The 20724-nt window shown below is 45.9% G+C and overlaps 1 protein-coding gene across 3 annotated transcripts in view; it reads left to right on the forward strand.

Annotated features, from left to right (window-relative positions):
• LOC146204103 ((Lyso)-N-acylphosphatidylethanolamine lipase-like) overlaps nucleotides 1-20724 on the forward strand; it is an 86446-nt gene that overhangs the window by 18299 nt on the left and 47423 nt on the right. For 2 of the 3 annotated variants that reach the window (XM_084589096.1, XM_084589097.1), the window contains exons 3-6: nucleotides 350-649; nucleotides 5156-5413; nucleotides 10793-10907; nucleotides 19337-19453. In XM_084589096.1, coding sequence (XP_084445222.1) covers nucleotides 350-649; nucleotides 5156-5413; nucleotides 10793-10907; nucleotides 19337-19453 — 790 coding nt within the window. The remainder of the gene's footprint in view (nucleotides 1-349; nucleotides 650-5155; nucleotides 5414-10792; nucleotides 10908-19336; nucleotides 19454-20724) is intronic. The other variant, XM_084589098.1, reaches the window with a different exon arrangement.

Below are 20724 nucleotides of genomic sequence, written 5' to 3' on the forward strand. Positions count from 1 at the left end.
TATATGCAAGTTTCATGCCATGCTTTGCTAGCTCAACCGCCACCGTGCTCCTGTTCATAGTCTCTAGTGCGTTGCCACCTGCTGAGGAAAAAGCAAACTAGGCCAAAATCGCAAGTAAAGATGCCAAACTATACTCCTAGGGGACGAGAGCTGTTCTAGTATACAGAAATTGGAGCTTGGCAGCGTGCACAAAATCATAATTCATTTTTGAACTCTGATCTATAAAGTGGTCCCGAAAGGTTTAAAGTTTTGGGTACACTGTGAAAAAAGCTCTGAGGGCATTGTTTGTTGTAAACACAGTACCGATCAGGTCTTGTGTTATAGTGGAGCCCCATTTATGATTATGCAGATATGAAACTGCCTGTCCGCTCCATGTTTGTGAGCGTTGACTCAATCCTGGGCTGCAAGGGCACTCACCAGATCCGCACTCTTCAGCTGGGTCCTGGCAGAAGTGCAGCTGCAGATGAGGAGCGGGTGCCGTTGGTGCTGGTGCATGGCTTTGCTTCAGGTGTGGCCCTCTGGCTGCTCAACTTGGACCAACTGGCACAGGACCGGACAACGTACTGTTTCGACCTATTGGGCTTTGGCCGTAGCTCACGACCACGTCTCTCCAGGGACCCCCTGGAGGCTGAATACCAGTTTGTGCAGAGTAAGCACAACTTTGACAACTTCACCTTGACTTGTGGTGTCATTTGAACTTGGTATAGAAATCCTCCCTCCATATTGACAGTTTGGTCTCTGCATTTTTACAAAGCCTGCAATTGTTCTTCTCGCTGCTGTGGCTCAGTGGTTAGGGTGTTTGACTACCGAGCTGGGTGAGCTGGATTTGATTCTGGCTGTAGCAGGTATGTTTTGATGGAGGCAGAACGCAGTGCACTTGTGTACTTTGATGCCACTGCACATTAAGGAATCCCAAGCGATTGAAATGATCTAGAGTCCTCCACTCTGAAGTCCCTCATAGCCTGAGTTTCTTTAGGGCAATAAATTCCATAAATCAACTAAACAACCAACCTAAGCTTGTTCTTGCTTATCAAAGGCTGTGCTCTCCCAAGAAAATTTCAGTGGTCATACTTGTACTGCCATCTATAGACCCACACCATGTTCACTACACTGGTGCTGGAGCTGGCTGAGGGTTGAATCCGGAGTTAAGGCCGTTAACAGCACATCTGAGCAAAAAAATTTTAATGCAGTTTTTTTATTTCACAGTGCACTTATGATAAAGCAGACTGCACTCTAGAGCTGAATGTGAAAGCGTGAAATGTCATTCATCAGCAATGTATTTTGAAGGCACCACAACATGTGCGTGTGGAGAAAGTATTGGCTGGGGTATGGGAAGGGTCCACAGCCCACAGAAATGCATGAAAACATGACTTTCAGGATAGTTTTCTGGTTTCACAGAGTACCCATAAAAGCAGTTGTTTAATTCATGGTTGAACTCTGCAGGACGTAGAGGTAATCGGGAAAGTGCGATGCAGTGACCACAGGATGGTGAGGTCCCGAATTAGCCTAAATCTGAAGAAGGAACGCAACAGATTAGTAAGAAAGAAACCCATCAACGAATTAGCGGTGAGGGGGAGGGCAGAAGAGTTCAGGATCTCGCTACAGAATAGGTATTCAGCTCTAACTGAGGATGGCGACATTACCCTAGAGGCAAGGAACAATAATTTCAGAGATATCATTACTGAGTGCGCGGTAGAAGTAGGCGGTAGGATAGTTAGAGAGGATACCGGTAAGCTGTCTAAGGAGACGAAAGATTTGATTAAGAAACGCCAGAGTATGAAAGCTTCCAATCCAACAGACCGGATCGAATTGGCCGAGATATCAAAGCTAATCAATAAGCGCAAGGTGGCCGATATAAGGAAGTATAACATGGAGAAAATTGAGCATGCTGTAAAGAACGGGGGAAGCCTTAAAGCGGTAAAGAAGAAATTGGGCATAGGCAAAAACCAGATGTATGCGCTAAGGGATAAGGCGGGCAACGTCATCACTAATATGGACAAGATAGTCAAAGTAGCCGAGGAGTTCTATACAGATCTCTACAGCAGCCAAAGTAGTCAGGACCGTAATGAGTTTGGCGGTAGGGAAAAACAGTCAGACGTTCCACCAGTGACGAAAGACGAGGTCAAGAAAGCATTAGAAACTATGAAAAGGGGGAAATCAGCTGGAGAGGATCAGATAACTACAGATTTGCTGAAGGACGGGGGGGATATCGTGCTAGAAAAACTGGCCACCCTGTATACGCAGTGCCTGTTGTCATCGACGGTACCGGAACCATGGAAGAATGCAAACATTATCCTCATTCACAAGAAAGGGGACTCTAAGGACCTTAAAAATTACAGACCAATCAGCTTACTGTCTGTTACGTATAAGGTATTTACTAAGGTAATCGCTAATAGAATCAGGACAACCTTAGACTGCAATCAATCAAAGGATCAAGCAGGGTTTCGGAAACGGTACTCTACTATCGATCATATCCATACCATCAACCAGGTGATAGAAAAATGCTCGGAATATAACCAGCCCTTATACATAGCATTCATTGATTACGAAAAAGCATTTGACTCAGTTGAAACCTCGGCGGTGATGCAGGCATTGCGAAATCAGGGGGTAGACGAGCCGTACGTGAAAGTGCTGGAAGATATATATAGTGGCTGCACAGCAACCATAGTTCTGCATAAAGAAAGTAACAAAATTCCCATAAAGAAAGGTGTTAGGCAAGGAGACACAATCTCCCCAGTACTATTCACAGCTTGTTTAGAGGAAGTATTCAGAGACTTGGAATGGGAGCAGTTAGGGATAAGGGTAGATGGAGAATACCTCAGTAATCTGCGATTTGCTGATGACATTGCCTTGCTAAGCAACTCGGGGGATGAACTGCAAATAATGATTGATGACCTAGACAGAAAAAGTAGAAAGGTAGGCTTGAAAATCAATATGCAGAAGACTAAGGTAATGTTCAACAGCCTCGGGAAGGAACAGCAGTTTACATTAGGTAGCGAAATACTGGAAGTAGTAGGCGAATATGTCTACTTAGGACAGGTAGTAACCGCAGATCCGGACCATGAAAAGGAAATAACAAGAAGAATAAGATTGGGATGGTGCGCATTTGGCAAGCACTCGCAGATTATGACTAGCAGCTTACCGGTATCGCTCAAGAGGAAAGTATACAACAGTTGCATCTTGCCTGTACTTACCTATGGGGCTGAAACGTGGAGGCTAACCAAGAGAGTTCTACTTAAGTTGAGGACAACCCAGAGGGCTATGGAACGAAAAATGGTAGGAGTAACATTAAGAGATAGAAAGCGTGCAGAGTGGGTCAAAGAAATAACTCAAGTTACCGACATTCTAGTGGAAATTAAGAAGAAGAAATGGACATGGGCAGGTCATGTAGGGCGAAGAGACGATAACCGATGGTCGCTGAGGGTAACAAACTGGATTCCAAGGGAAGGAAAGCGTAGCAGGGGGCGGCAGAAAGTTAGGTGGGCGGATGAGATTAAGAAGTTCGCAGGGGTCAAGTGGATGCAGCTAGCACAGAACCGGGTTAAGTGGAGAAATATGGGAGAGGCCTTCGCCCTGCAGTGGGTATAATCAGGCTGATGATGATGATGATGATGATGATGATGAACTCTGATACCCGCATCATGCTTTCTCAGACAGCCCGCATACAGGGCCGCTGCTGCCTATCTACCCTTCGAGGGCATTGAGAGCCATCCCTCTCTGCTCAAGAAGTTGCTAAAGTGTTCGCTCAAGGCCACAGTGTGTTCGTTCGGGCACTTATACTCAGGGACACCTTTTTCTGGCAATAGTGCAGAAGCAACGGGACTAACATGTCCTTTCTACATAAACAGCGAAAGATAGTCCCAGCTTGCATTTACTAGTTTGCTCTTCAAACATAGTTTACTGTTAATGTTCATTATTTGGAGGAAAATTTCTAACACAACTGCTTACTTTCAAGTTCGAAAGTCGAGCAGAAAAAATGTTTTTTGATTATAATGAATTTGATAGGCACGTCTAATTACAAGAAAGCTCCTTAAAAGGCGCCTGCTGCCCATTGCTGCAATGAATGTGCTGTGGAGAGAGTAACGGGCCAGACAGCTGGGTGAGCGACCTGGCTCTATGGTTATAGTTTGCTACCTGTACGTGACGCTTAATTATCGGTACCTCTCGCTGCCCACTGTTGCTGGTATTGTGTGTGTAATAGCTTCTTGTTTGGCTGCATCTTTCGTTTAAACAAAACTGAATTCTTCTCTCTGCCTTTCAATTTGCTAGCTTCCTAGAAGGAGCAGGCCTGTGTCTTCTAGGAGGAAACCTCATCGGACTTTTATCTAAGACCTGGGTCGCGAGCGTTTGGTTCTTTGCACTGGGTGCAAGATGGATCCCCCTTAGAAACAGTTGGCACCACATTGGAAACCAGCTTTTGGCTTTGTACTTGATGGGGCATTGCCCGAATTTCTCTGGAAGGTTTTTTTCACCATTTGGTGCATAGTTCGGGATCAACAGAAAAGTGATAAAACTACAAACAGAAAAACTTTCCGCGCATTAACTAAAAAAGGGACACACAGCTGCACCGACCTCTTTTTCTTTTCTTTTTTCTTTTTTTTTTGTGACAAAAATATTCTAGATGCATTGTGCACATAGTTGCCCGTAAAGCTGCCCCTGATTTTTAAGCTGTACGGAGGCATAGTTGTGCTGCGTGTGATGATCCTTCACGTATCTGCCCATTTGTTCAAAGTGTGCGCCAGTACAAGTCGTAGGAGTCTATTGCATTTCCTTTGTTGTTGTTTTAACTTACTATTGTCTGCTCATTAATTCAGTGCCTTTTGCAAACCATGAGTAGAAACATTTCATTTATTAAATAATTCGGCAGAGATACTTTAGGGCTTACTACTGATGTGTGAGAAAGTGAAAGCAGTGCAGTCTGCTGGTAATGTGTTTACGAGGGATGTTTCGACATGTATTAAAGTACTTTCTGCTGATACTGTATTGGGTGTTTATGTTTACAGGGCTTTCACCTGGAAATTCTCATGGGCAACTGGATATAACACTTGTTTTACTAGGGATATGATGATATCAAACATTAGTGACATTCTAGGTACTTGCAATCTATTCTTTGTTTACAGTGCAGTGTCGTGTTGACCTTGTTTCATGTTCCCAGGCATTGAAGAGTGGCGAGCTCAGGTGGGCCTTGACCGCTTTGTGCTGCTGGGACACAGCATGGGTGGCTTCCTAGCTGCCTCGTATGCATTGCGCTTCCCCGAGCGCGTCGCCCACCTTGTCCTCGCCGACCCGTGGGGCTTCCCCGAAAGAAATACTCCTCGGCCAGCACTGCAGCTGCCAAGTTGGGTCCGTGTGGTCTCCACCTTGCTCAGCCCCTTCAATCCTTTGGCAGCTGTACGGATGGCAGGGCCATGGGGTCAGTTTGCAGTTTTCCAGGTTCTCTCCTTTAGTAGGGCTGTGAAAATATTCAAAATTTTGACAGGCTTGTAAATACTACTTTGGTATTCAGTTCAATTCGATTTGCGCCACGTTTTTACTTCACAAAACATTCAGACCTCCATAGCGTTCTGAAATTATAAAATTTTCATGCATCTGAACTCTTGGCCAAATGTTCAGCCTATCCAGATGGCACTCACTTGTTAGAGTAACTTGCACTTGTTTTGTTTTGCATTTTTTGTAGAGAGGCATTCACACATATCTGTTTACGATTCAGGAGATTTAATCATGGCTGTGCGCCACTGCAAACTGCTGCCTGTGCATACAGCGCAACTATTGATCGCAGATTCAACAATGTGCAGTCTGTGCACCTCTGCAAACGGTTTAAGTAGTAGTGGAGCTCCTGTTTAAGTAGTGGCTGAAAGTGTTTTCACTTAAGTATATCTTTGGGCAAATTAGGGATAATGGTAAGGCCAGGGGCGCAAGTAAATATAAATTTAGAATTGTACGAATAGGAAAGCATTGAGTGTGAATAGAATGGTATTATTTAAATGCAGAAGCATTAATTACTACCAACAATCTTCGATTTCATCAGGATGGCCCTGAAGCCTCCTTCAAGCAGTCACTAAATAAAAAACTCGGCCAGTGGGTTTTTAATTTGAGTCAAGGGCTATGGAAAGAAAAAGGGTAGGGATAATGTTAAGAGATAGGAAACGAGCAGAGTGGGTCAGAAAAATAACTCAAGTCATTGACATTCTAACGGAAATCAAGAAGGAATGGGCATGGGCAGGACATGTAGCGCGAAGAAAGGATAACCGATGGTCGCTTAGAGCAATAATAATAATAATTGGTTCACAGGAAGGGAAAGGCGCAGTATCCGTCACACTTGTGTCTGTGGACACCTGAACCGCGCCGTAAGGGAAGAAAGGAAGGTGGGAGTGAAAGTGGAAAGAGAGAAAGAGGAGCTGTAGTGGAGGGCTACGGAGTAATTTCGACCACCTGGGGATCTTTAACGTGCGCTGACATCGCACAGCACACGGACGCCACTTTGTTTCTCGAAACGCAGCCGCCGAGGTCGGGTTCGAACCCGGGAATTCCGGACAGTAGTCAGGCGTCTTACCACTGTACCACCCCGGCGGGGTCGCTTAGAGCAACAAACTGGATTCCAAGGGAAGGAAAGCATAGCAGGGGGCGGCAGAAAATTAGGTGGGCGGATGGGGTTAAGAAGTTCGCAGGGGTCAAGTGGATGCATTTCGCATAGAACCGGGCCAATTGGAGGAATATGGAAGAGGCCTTCGCCTTGCAGTGGGTATAGTCAGGCTGAGGATGATGATGATGAAGGCAAAGAGATCAGCTTTGCTGGCCGCTGCGTTAGACCACTGTGCCATCTTGGTAGCCAGTTTCTTCACATGCTATGTTGCCAGTCTTTTCAGCTCCACTCTGAAAATTGTCGTTTTCATCTCCTCTGATAAAATTGCTCTAAAGATGTTAATTAGGCCTCCTTCATTCTAATAAAAGCATAAAGTACCCATTAAATACTTTGTTAACATAGCAAGATGTGGCAAGGGATAACTAAACGAAGCCAAAGGAAGTGAAACAGCTTTCTCTTGTATATTTTTGCTTAGCCAAGTTAGTCTGCCGCTTAATTTTTTTCAAATACTTTTTTTTAGTACTGCCAAAATTATGGATTATATACGTATCTGCGAATCATGACTAATGAAAGGCAAATTTATTTTTTGAATCTAAATGAACAACAAATCTTAAGGTGCAAAGCAAATACAAATGATGAAAGCTGTCTCAAATAATATATTTTCCAAATTAGTGCAGATAGTTGAAAATGAAAGATGTTTTTCCACAAAACGCAGCTTTGAGTAGAAACAGAGATATTGCAAAAAAAATTTTCTTGACTTATTATGAGTACAATGTGTTTTACGTGCAAGGTTTACTAGGCATTAATTAAGAAAACAGCAGTCGTGTACTAATACTTTGTTTACACTTGAACTCCATTCTTCAGTAATGCATCTTTTTCTTGTCTACTGTGCCCTAAGATATGTATTTTTTCGATTCTAACGAAAATTGAGGAAGATCAAAGTGGTCGCTACAAAACAACTGTGGCACTATACATGGGGTCCAGCTTCGCTCCCTTGTCCTCCACATGTCATTTCGCTTCCGTGCTCGTACCTATGGTTGCCTAAAGTGAAACGATCGTTGCCAAACATTCTCTCAGTCAGTTGTCAACTGCATTGTGGCGAGACACACTGACATTCTGCGTGGAGCTTCACTTCATTTGCGGACCCACAAATGTGCAGTGGTCGTGCGGTGGTGGCTCTTGATGGCCGTCACTGCTTTAACGCTCAAGCTTTTGCCGCATAGTGGCAGTTGTTTTTTTGAGAGAAGAGCAAGCACGATCGTACAACAATTTGCAGATGCTGCCGTTTGGAAATGTTGCAGTGTTTCATTGCTAATTTAGATGAAACTTGTATTTTCTGAACATTTAGGAGGTTTGCAAACCATGCTCTCAAGATTCAAACTGTTTGGGAATAATTTTAAAAGTTAGGGTGTGGTGTGAATTGAATAGAATAGAAAATACCATTCATAAACTATTTGAAATTTGAAATATTTGCTTGCTCTAATATAAGTATACATGGTATGGTCAGACAAGGTACTTGACACTGTATGCAAGATTGACTTATCATCAGCAAGCATATTGTTATGTGACTGCAAGCCAATGAAAACAGGAGAACAGAGGACAGAGAGCAGATGCTCGATGGTCGTGAGATGACGTCTAATGAATCTGTGTGCGGGCCTAGCGCGCGCGCTCCTGCCTGCACCACTGCCCTCTTCTTCCTCCTTCGTCCGTAGCATGACCCGGGGCCATAGAGCGATCGTCCCGATCGTAGACGAGGAAGTTTACCGATAATGATTCCATGGCATGATGATGGGCGTGTCTGGATGCTTGAAGAAGAGGAAGAAGTAAGAATAGAACGGCGTGCCGGTACGATGTCTGATGCGTGGGGGATCGGCCTCCCCTGGAGCTGTCAACCATCCGTCACCAGAGTCCATGGGACCGATGGCTCGAGGTCACGTCGGGCAGCTTGGGCGGGGGTTGCGTGTTCGTGTCCATCGGTTCCTTCGGGTCATTTGGGTCTTTCGGGTCGTTCGTCTGGGTTCTTATTGGTCTGTCTGTTCTCCTTGTCTTCAGGTCTGGGCTGGGGGCTGGGGGCTGGGTGGTGGTTGTTGGTGAGGTCTGGGCTTGAAGGGCTTGGGCGAAGCTGCTCGGCGATGTCCCTGGGCCCTCGGTCGATGGTCCCGGCTTACAGATGGTGTCGATGCTCCAAGGTGAGGATGGGGATGACGTACGCCGCACCTCCAATCAAATGTTACGTGACGGCAAGCCGATGAAAGCAGGAGAACAGAAGACAGAGAGAAGATGCTCGATGGTCGTGAGATGACGTCTAATGAATCTGTGTGCGGGCCTAGCGCGCGCGCTCCTGCCCGCGCCACTGCCCTCTTCTTCCTCCTTCATTTGTAACAATATTAAGAGCCCGTGAAAAGCTATTTACTGAAACGGGAAAAGCCGCACGAGCTTAAGTCATTACATCAGTCCTTTCGGCGATGCAAAAATTTTTCAGTTAGCTTCATTAGTACCAATTGTATAAGCTATGGGAAATGATGCTCCTCCTCTCCCCTCCGCAACTGAGCATACGCCGCCGCTCAAGAAAAAAGAAAAAGAACAAATCGCAACAGCGCTTCTTCACACCCTATCCCGCCAGCGTCGCTTGGGAGCATCTAGTGAACGGGTGCACCCAGCAAGCTCTGATTACATCATCGGGGAGATTGCATGGGGATGTGTCGCCCTAATTGGCTGTGAGCGGTTGCCAGGAGCACTTTTTAAAAATTGTCTGTAAATTGTAGGCTCCACTCAGAGATTTTAAATTTGTTTTGAGTACTCACAAAAACTACCCCTCTGGATTTTTTGCATTAGAATATTTCTACAAGTACTGTTTCAGGGGTTGTGGGAGAAAACAGCAAGGCTGTTGTGTTCTGCATCAGGAGAATTTTTTATTGATCTCTGTTATGCTGTGGCTGCATTTTGATGTATGTGAATGTTAGTATCCTAGTTGGTTAAAAATCATCCACTATTCTTACCTGTAGCTTGCTTTGTAGCTTTGGGATGTAAAAGATCCGACGACATCCATCCTCACGTACACATGCAGCAGTGTTAGAGTGTTGGCTAATTCATATTGTTACGGACGAGGAAGAAGAAGCGGGCAGTGGCATGGGCTGGAGCGCTTGCGCTAGGCCCGTCGACATTCATTAAAATTATCTCATTGTCATTGGTCATCTCTGTTCTCTGGCTTGCTGTCTTGTAACATTTTGGTGGAGGTGCGGGGTACATTGTTGAAGCTTCAGCACCCTGCATCTGCATAATCGACGGCAGCAGGCTCCTGGTACGTATCGCCCTGCTGTTCCTCAATCTTCCAGACTCGACTCGATCTCGCCAATTGCCCCACCCCGACCGCAAAACACAACGAAAGAGAGACTCAAGCAAAGGACTTCACTAGCCCGGGACACAACCCACATGACCACAAGGCGCAACAAAAGAGGGACCCTATCAGCTGACCCTACTGACCCAAGACCTATCAGACCAGAGGATCCCACGACCTGTGGCGCTGCCACACATGAGGACATCACCCCCGCCCATGCAATTCGATGCATGCCTGGTCCTCGGCCATTAAATCCTAGCGACCTGTAGCCCAAAAGCTTCCTGGGCCAAGCTTCATCCAGTCTTAATAGTGGCAGCAAGCCATTACCTTCATTCTCGTCTACTACTAATCCATCCAGTCATGCGCATTGTCATGTCATGCATCACTTCGACTTCATCTTTCTTGTCCAAGATTTGGACGATCTTTCGGTGGCCCAGGGTAGTGTTAAGGACAAGTGGGCAGTGGCATGGGTAGGAGCACTCATGCTAGGCCCATCGACATCCATTAAAATCATCTCATCATCATCAGTCATCTCCCTGTTCACTGGCTTGCCACCTCATGAAAATATATAGGCAGTGCATAGAGCACATTCTCACTGCTAAAGACTCTCAATAGCATGTGCTGTGACCTGTAATTTTTTTTAACTGTTCTTATGTAAAGCACTAGCTAGAAGAGTGCATCAAACTGCTGCATGTAGTGTGCAACAATGCTTCCTTTTTGATAGAAATAGGGATAAACAGAATGTCATGTCTTGGTTTCGAATAGGTCAAAAGATAGCTGCTTTCCTGCAAGGCTGAGAAAATGGATCGTGCATGTTACTTAACACAGTGCTGTGGTCTAACCTCTTTTTCCTTTCTCTTTTTGTCCACCAGGTCCACGGCTGGTAGAAAAAATTAGGCCAGACATTGGAAGGAAGTATGGACACATAGTGAATGATGATCAAGCAGTGCCACACTACATATACCACTGCAATGCTCAAACACCTAGGTGAGGTTCCTTATAATTGTATTGGTTGTTCTCATGTCTTCTACCTCTTTTTTTATTTTTTATTCTAATCGTGTTGCTGCATTGATAATGGGTGTTGTCTCAAAATTCCACTTCTCTGCAAATGACGTGTGGAGCTGCTTTATAATTCTTATGTCCGCTAACTTCAATTAGAGTTTTGGACATTAATTGTATCGTTTTTTTTATTCTAGAAATGTGATAAATAATTTAATATATATAGGTACAAAATTAATTAGTTATGCAGATTCAGGGGTTTGGTAATGTTCTTTTTTTTTTTTCTTGCATGAGTGCAAAAGGATCTTGTGCGATTTATGTCTATATCTAATTGATGTTGCTGCTGTGAACCTATGGGTTACGATTAGAACGCCCTTAGCATTATAGTTTATCGAGAATAGTCTTGCCATTTTATTAGTCAACAACCAAATTTTCGGACATGCCCAATATTCCGGATATCTTCGCGGCACTGCCACGAGCCCCATAGAATCAATGTATAAGGGCATCTGAAATTTTGGACGCTCGAACCCCCTGCCATCCAATTTTTCGGACTTTTTTGATGCGACGGAAGGTCTGAAACTGCAACTGCGTCATACAAAGCCGCCATTTTGGCTATCTCCCAGTCTGCGTACCATGTCACACCTTTAACAACTAGCCTTACCTAGCCGCCACACACCGATTTGGTCTGGCCACTGTGGCTATGTTCACCAGCACCTCTTCCGGAGTTTTTGGAAGCGCCGTCGACGCTGCGACCGTTTCGCCTTTTCGTTGCGCAGACTCGTCGCAGATCACATGGTGTTTCGCTAAGCTGGCGCATGGTTTTGCTACGTGCTATGTATTGTGTCAAGTGCGCTCTGCGACGCTGAACCTAGGTGCTTTGACACTTCGCGACAAGAGGATTTCGCTTGCCGACGATGGCCCCCACTCCATCCTCATCGTCCTCGTCATTCTCGTGATGGCATCGAAGCGCGGAAAACAGTACTGTCGGTTAACGATGGAGAAGAAAGCCGCCATTATTAAACAAGTAATGAGCAGACGATCACAGGCTGACGTGGGTTTCGCCATGCGGGCTTCGCACTCACCACAGAGGCAGCAGACTTGCCTGAATGTGACAACGTGATTGACATGTGCCCGTCCAAGGATGAAGCGATCAACGACCTCCGCTCTGCTGGGATTTTCATACCGACGGAAATAACTTTTGAACAGTTTGTCAACGCTGACAACGAGCTCAACTTCTGTGCAGAACTGACCGATGAGGAGCTAGTCCGTCAGGTTGTTGGAGGATTCGGAAGACTCTGATGTTGAGAATGAGAAGCCAACGTCTGCGCTGCCTACGAGCGCCGCGTTGACGCGAGCATTGCTCACGCTTTCATCGATGTAACAGTGCTGACATGACTCTTGCTCAGATCGAGGCCAATATGATCGCATGCAAGCGAAATGCCGTCCAAACAAGGATATTTAAGACACTGCAGCAATAATGCTGGCTGCTGTGACGACACATGCATAACAAACAGGCTGTTGGTTGCATAGAGTTTTTGAATGGCTCTTTTTCATGCTTTGGTGTTTCGGAAGCCTAATACCTCGTCCTTGACTGTTTTAATCCAAGAAATATTTGTAAAATAGTACGTCTTTTTTATGCATTCATTTTTTCGGACTGCCTGAATTTTCGGACGTTTTTGCATTCCCTAGAGGGTCCGAAAAATCGGTCGTTGACTGTACAGTAGACTCCCGTTAAGACGAACTCGCTTAAGATGAACCCTCGGTTAAGATGAATAGTGGAGGTCGTTTGTTTGGTTCCCCATAGAGTCAATGCAAAAAAATCCGCTTAAGATGAACACTTTGCAATCTCTAATCGGTTAAGATGAACTTTCACGGCCGGCCGCACCCCACCTGCGCAGCTCACTCGACCGTTCGAGCAGCGCTTCAGCAGAAAGAAGAAAAAAAAAAGCTTTCCAGTGCCACGACCATCCGTGCCGCTGACACATGCAGACCCAAGCACGTCGACGTCGGAAATGCGATTCTATGAAGGCGGAAGAGTGCCGCTGCTCGTCCTCTCCCACCGTTCCCCCGCTCACTCCTTTTGTCCCCGCAGTAGGAGTAGGTTCACGTTTCGCGTCGCGCCAGCTGTCTTGGTACGACCTCGGGCAAGGACGAAACAGAGCGTAGAGAGGAAGAGAGAGAGAAAAAAAAAAGCATGCGCGGCCCAGGCAGCAAAACTAGCAAAACGCGGGAAAAAAAACGGTGAGAAGAAAAAGCAGCCAATGACGTTTCCCAATGGTGATCACGTGATAGTGTCGTCATGCCAGTGCTACCGAGCTCCGCGCCTTTGCTGACCGCCAACAACGCCTACTACGCAGTGCACAGGTCCATTGTTCATGGCGGGTGTGCGCGTCGTGTCCTGCAATTTTCTACCAGGCTGTACGCTGTCACCTCGTGGTGTGCGCTGTTTGTTTTCGTGCGCGCAGTGTTCGCCGTGTTGCTACTATGGCTAGTCGGCCAACAACTCGAAAAAAGCCGCTTCAGCTTCGTGAGAAGGCCGAAGTTTTGACCGAAGTTCGCATCAACTGGTGCACGGGGCAGCATCAACTGGTGCACGCGACAAGCAATCGGCATCGTTGTGCTTACGGCCACACTTGTATACAGCCATAATGTCGTACTCTTGGAGACGAAGGCTCCACCTTGCAAGCCGTCCAGAGGGGTCTTTGAGGTTGGCTAGCCAGCATAACGAATGGCGGTCGCTCACAGCCCTAAAAGGGCGCCCGTAAAGATAGGGTCGGAACTTAGTTATCGCCCAAACTACCGCAAGACATTCCTTTTCCTTTTGAAAGAGAGCGACTGGCGTAAGCGATAACTTTCTCAGTGCCATTTTGCCACTGAATCAGAACGGCACCGAGTCCAAAATTACTGGCATCGATATGAATATCCGTAGCAGCGTTTTCATCAAAATGGGCAAGTATCGGGGCGGCCTGCAGTTGCTGGCGTAGCTCGTTGAAGGCATCCTCTTGATCTTCTTGCCACGTAAAAGGAACATTGTCTCGGGTAAGAAGCGTAAGAATCTTGGCAATCGCTGAAACGAAAAAAATTGCTGAAACGAAATGCCTGTAATAGGCACAAAGCCCCAAAAACCTGACTTTTTGTCGGTTGGGCGCGGGTAGTTTTCCACAGCAACAGTCTTGTCGGGATCTGGTTTCACGCCCTCAGCACTAATAACATGGCCAAGAAAGCGGAGCTCCTAGAATCCGAAATGGCATTTCTGCGGTTTTATCGTCGGCTGGGCTGAACGCAGCACCTGCAGTATCATTCGCAGTACCGGTCGAGGTGCTCCTAAAAACTAGCCACGAAAATGACGAAATCGTCAAGATACACTAGGCACGCTTGCCACTTCATTCCAGAGAGAACGGTGTCCATCATTCGTTGGAAGTTTGCTGGCGCAGAACAGAGACCGACAGGAAGCACTTTAAATTCATAAAGGCCGTCGGGGGTGACGAACGCTGTTTTCTCTCTGTCCCTTTCGTCCACTTCTATCTGTCAGTAGCCATTCTTGAGGTTAAGCGACGAGAAATATTTGGCATTGCGTAACCAGTCCAATGCGTCGTCGATACGCGGGAGCGGGTGTACGTCCCATTTCATTACCTGATTTAACTTACGATAATCGACGCAGAAACGCAAGGTATTGTCCTTTTTCTTCACCAACACTACAGGCGAAGCCCAGGGACTGGTAGACTGCTGCACCACGTCATTGGTGAGCATTTCTTGCACCTGGCTTCAAATAGCCTCACGTTCTGTTGACGACACGCGGTATGGGTGTTGGGAAATGGCTTGGTCTCCGCGTCAACCATAATGCGGTGTTTGGCTACTGGGGTGCGCCCAACTTTCGAAGACGTTGCAAAGCATCCAGCAAAATCCCGAAGGAGCTCTAGGAGTCGCCGCCGCTCACCTAATGACAGATTCGGATTAATGTCCACAGTCGATAGGATGTCGGGTGCATCGCATCCGGCTGGCGACGGCGGCGCCAGAGTACAGATGTTCGCTGGCTCATTAAAGTCGGCAACATACGCGATGGCCATTCCTTTAGCAATGTGCTGAAACTCAGTTCCGAAATTCATAATCCAGAGCTTCGCACAACCATCCCGTAAGCGAACAAGTCCTCTTGCAGCGCAGACCCCTTTCTCAAGAAGCAGGCCCACATTCCTCTCTGCCAGTACGTCGCGGTTGAATGGTGAGTCGCTTTCTACCATGACCATAATGCTGCACTTTGGCGGGACCGTAACGTCAGTAGCTGTAATACGTGAGGCGGTTGGTGAACTGTCGACGCTAGATCTCACAATGGCTTGGCTCGACGAAAACATCAGACGTGATTCTTGCAAATTAATTATCGCACCGTTAGCCTGTCAGAAGTCCAAGCCGAGTATGATGTCTCGCGAACAGTGGGTAAGAACAACAAAGTCGCCAACATAAACAAATCCGTCAATTGCAGCTCTCGCAACGCATCTTCCAGCTGGGGTGATAAGGTGTCCCCTTTCCGTGCGAATCTCAGGTCCAGTCCACTCGGTTAAAACTTTCTTCATTTCCTCACTAATCCACTGCTCATAACTGAATAGTCCGCCCCCGTAATGTCCGAAGCTGCGCACTCAGGTTCATCATTACATGACACCGTCTGATAGCTGTTATCTTGTAATAAACGCGATGGAGGATGTTCGGCAGTTCGCTCCTCAGCGGCCTCACCTCGGCAGTTCGCTATTCCTAGTTTTCCCGACGGCTCGGGGAGCGGGGGCTCAGAGAGCGGCCCGTGCGGTATGTAGAGGGTCGTGGACTTGAGGAACAATAACAAGAAGAGGTAATGACGCAGAACCCGTATTGTGGGACGTCTGGGGGATTCGTATAGCCGACAGGTACTCTTCGATTTCCGGTGGTCGTTCACCACTTCGAGGACATCGTGCACGCGGATGAAAGCCACGAAGTCCGGCGTGGTGGTATGGACAGAACCTCAACATGTGACCGGCCTCGCCGCAGTGGTAACAAAGGGGCTGCTGGTCAGGGGCACGCCAGACGTCAGTCTTTCGAAACCGTACCTCGGCTAGAAGAGGAGGACGACGCGGGCTTTGTTCAAGTGTAGGGGTGTTTACTCTGGCCCTAGGAGAGTCGTACCCACTATGGTGCTGGTTTGGATAAGGCACAGTGACGTTCGCTCATTGAGAATCGCACAGGGTATTCTGCTGAAGCATGGTTGCGTATGTAGGCACACTCGGTGGCAGTGGCTGCACGGCAGGCACAGACTGCTCCGGGACAACTTGCCTAACTTCCTCACGAATGACCTCCGCGAGTGACGGAAGCCTCGATGACGACGTTAGATCCTGTATCTGAATGCGTCTCAGCTCTTCTCTGACCACTGATCGAACAAGCTCCCTTAAGGCGTCACCGGAACCGTTGAAGCCGGAAGCATAGACGGCCGGTGATATGGCAGACACGTCACGGTTATAGTACTGTGCCCTGTGTTGAAGTGTTTGTTCCATTGTGGTGACCTCTGCTAGAAAATTTGATATCGTGCCAGGTAGATTGCGCACGAGGCCAGCAAATAATTCTTGTTTCACCCTACGCATTAGGTGGCGCACTTTCGTCTCTTCAGACATATTTGAATCAGCAGGCCTAAAAAGGCAGATCATGTCTTCGTAGTACATTCCAACTCTTTTGTTCGGGGCTTGGCAGCGAGATCGCAATGCCGACTCCGCACGCTCCCTTCGGTCTTTGGCGGTGTAGGTCGCCAACAGCTGGCGACCTCCAAACGACCGAAAGGAGTGTGCGGAGTCGGCACTGCGATCTTGCTGCCATGCCCCGAACAAAAGAGTTGGAAAGCTGGCGATGAAAGAGGACCCATGATAGTAGCGTCGTTTCGTGGTTGACGAACCACGTCCGCGCCGAGTCTTCGAGAGCAAAGTACACATTATGCAGCTTCCTTTGCTCATCCCAGCTGTTGTAGTTGGCGACCCGTTCGAATTGGTCTAGCCAGTCCTCAGCGCCCTCGTAAAGCTCACCATGGTAGGACGGTGGCATTCGAGACTGGAGGACGACGAAGTGATGTGAACTCTTTCTGTTAGCCGCAATGTTCGTGTTCGATCAATGCATGGTGGTCAGAGGCATCCAGTACAAAGGCCCGAACTCTGGCGACTGGCCTCGGAGGCGGCGGCTGGTACTGCGGTGGACCGGTGTTAAATCTATGGTGACTCTCGGTTGCCCTTGAGGGGTGGAACCCAGCAAAAGGGAATCGTACCCGGCTGCTCCTCCAGAAAATGTAACGAGTAGAAGGCGGCAACCCCTGAATGGATCAGTCTCACACACTCAGCTTCGTCCTCTTTTCTCCCGGTTTCGAGAGGCACGCGGCAATATATATGGCATGCCTCTGCACTGAAACAAACGTTGATAGATTCTAGCTTTGGTGAACATCTTCAAGATGTGGTTTACTTCTAAATAATACTGAACTTCTTTGGTGAAAAAAAAAAATTTTCGAAAATATTTCAAGAAGGTTTAAAAATAATTTGGTGTATGTTTAACTTTTTTTTCTTTTCCCTTCTTTAAGATGAAAACAGCAACTCCTAAAAATGGTGAAAAGTGTGGCTACAATATGTGACAGAATATGGTGAGGCAACCATAAAAGAGAGTAGAATAATAAGCCTCTGCCCGTGCCACTATGTATAACACTATGTATAACACTATGTCACTACAGTATGTGACATATATTATGGTGAGGCTACAAAAAAAAAATAAATAAAATAATAATAAGTAGAATAATATCTCACCGGGGTTGCGCAGTGGTTATGTCGCTCGACTACTGTTCCCAAGGATGCGGGATCAAATCCCGGCCTCAGCGGCTGCTTTTTGGTGCTGGCTAAAAGCAAGGCACCCGTGTGATGTCAGTGCACATTAAGAACCCCAGGTGGTCGAAATTTCCGGAGTACTTTACTACGGCGTCTCATAGGCTGAGTCGCTTTGGGACGTTAAGCCCCACAAACCAACCAGAAACCATTATTAATTCAGCCTTCAAGAGACCAGAAACATGTTGAATTATCCGAAGGATCCAATTACCAAATGTTCCTGAAAACTGCCCAAAACTGTTTGCAACACAGTAATTTTATCTAACGAACGACCAGTGTATGGATGTCTGCTCTTTGTGACGAAAACCAATTGACAATGTCGATATTTAGCGATTTTGCCAAGAGAAATACATGTGTAGGTGTTAGGACAGTGTGACACCATCCCAAAGTTAAACTAAAAGACCAGTGACGCGCTAAGCAGTGTCAGCACCGGCCCAACTGGCCAATGGCAGCAGCGGGATGGTGCGAATTTAAGAGGAGGGAAACTGAAACTGTGCTGCTGGGCTATATTTCGGCAAGGGCTGGGGTTGACTGTTATTGTGCCTACCATAGCGCACATGCCTGAAGTGCGTGGGCACTTTATGTCATTCAGGTTCGCGAAGGTTTACTTGGACAATTGCTAGCTTCACAGGTCATGCCTCGACATGAGCCCTCCCTCCTCTTGTCCTAATTAACTGGTGCTAGCCCACGTGTGTCAGAATTAACAAGCTTCTAATGCCTTAGGTTTGCATAGGCATCAGCCGTGACCATGCCTCTGGTCCGACTTATCCAAATTTCCCGAATAATGGGGGTAGAATTAAAGAGATTTTATTGTATTTTACTGTATGCTTGTAGCTATGTGAATATTTGCCTTATGCTGTATAAAAATGTGTTGTACTGTATCCCCGCAGCATTTTGAACATATTTGTCTTCTTCACTTGCAGCCATTTATATACTTGTATTTATTTCTCTTTATCATTGCTGTATATTTTGTGCTTTTGTGTGTCCCCACTCCCCTGTGTAATGCCCTTGGGCAACAAGGGTAAAAATAAATAAATTTACTTGGCTTTGTATAAAATCAGATATAGTGCAATGTAATTTATGCTGTTGAGCTTGCTTTTTGCTGGAACAAGCATTTTTCACTCTTCGAAAGTTTGTCTTGTCAAGAATTGTTGTAGTATGATAATTGGAGGAAATAGATCATTAGCTGAAAATGAGAGCTTGGTTATATCAGTTTATAGGAAGGGTAAGGGTGAAAAATGAAATTTCTTTTAAGAAATAATTGAACGTAGTGGTTTTGGAAGTACTTACTGGGAGATGGTAGTAGATTGTCAGTATACTATTGCTTTTTTAATTTTATACTGAAGTTTTTGACCTTAACATTGTTATCACACTGAGGGAAAAGCGAAGCAGCATGTTTTGACCCTGGAAGAACTTCATGAGCTAATGACTCTTATATAATCTGGTTTGCTTTTTTTCTTGTTCATATGACAGGTTATTGTTTCCTTAATTGCAGTGACCATCACAGTTTTATGCAGTGCTGTAGCAAATTTTTCATGTTACTTTCAGTGGAGAATCGGCGTTTAAGGCCATGATGACACAGTATGGCTGGGCTCGACATCCAATGGTTAGCCGTATTGGAGAACTGCATCAGGGTGTGCCCATGACATTCATCTATGGTTCAAGGTCAGTGAAAATCCTGATTATGGTGTCATCTTTGAATGTTAGCTGGTCTTCTGTTGTTTTTTTCTAGATGTAATCTGACTTCTGTGTGGCAAAGGGAATGCTGTAAGGCTGCCCCACGACAGGAGTTGAACGTAATCAGTACATGCACCTATTTGCATAGTAGGAAGGACATCTGCTTGGAGTGTACGAGATTTTACTAGTTTTAGTTTGAAAGTACAGTTTTTGTTTTGAATTCTCACTGCTATATAGGTTGAGGGTTTTCATACCCCAACAGCTATCAGTATGTGCCAAGAAACCCTCTCTTCCTGCACCACAGTCAATCCACACAAGTGTCACAATCGGGCATTGTTGCATGCGCTCTATGCTTATTATTGCCATTTAGTTCACTTTTGTAAGCATTCGTTTGTTTTCTAGATTTCGGCAGTTGATTTTTTTTTATATAACTCCAAGACAAGAAGTGAACTGCAGTCACAAAACCAATATTCTATCTCACTTGCAAGCTTGACCAATGCCACTTGGACTGGCTTTGGCTCAACTAGCTCTGGGCTGCACACAGAATCACTTGACATAACATAACTTGACCAGTGCAGTGCGGGGGGGGGACTCGCGGAACCCACAAAGCCAGCCTGCAAAACCCCCAGATTTCGCGGAACCTAATTTCAGAACACATGCTGCAAGTGAAGAATGTCCTCTTTAGGACGTTTTGTTCCTTGTGAACCTTACCTGCACTTTTCTTAGAGAGTGTAATGATGTACTTTTGCTTGCCATTTCTTTGTTTAATCTAGCCCACAAACACTACAAGCTTTCATTACAGTTTTTAGTTGTTTTTCTCACTGAGCGGCATAAATCATAAAAAAAAACTACTAAAAAACGGCATAGTGTTCACTGAAAGTGAGTTATAAATAAGGGCGAATTTTAAGAAATTGAGGATGGTTATGTCTAGATTTGGTTGTGTTTGTAAGCTATCAAGGTCACTTTAACCTGTTGACTTGGGTGGGATGCTTGTGATATCTTATGTAATGTTGTAATAGCCTAACATGATTATAATGAATTATAATTTAGAGTAAAATTGCATTATTTCTTTTAGTCATCCTAAAGTTAAGGGCGTAAACTCATGAAAGAAATCTGTGGCTGAGCCCACACAAAGGACTCTCGAATATTGCACAAAGTATTGAAAAGCGCTATTTCTGAATCTGCAGCTTTGTAAGCATATGAAACCTTACCTTCCAGTCTGTGATGGCAAAATGAAAACTAGTATGACTTATGTCACA

The sequence above is a fragment of the Amblyomma maculatum genome, chromosome 1, assembly GCF_055883805.1.
Source record: "Amblyomma maculatum isolate TAMU_Amacu chromosome 1, ASM5588380v1, whole genome shotgun sequence".
In the NCBI taxonomy this organism is placed as follows: domain Eukaryota; kingdom Metazoa; phylum Arthropoda; class Arachnida; order Ixodida; family Ixodidae; genus Amblyomma; species Amblyomma maculatum.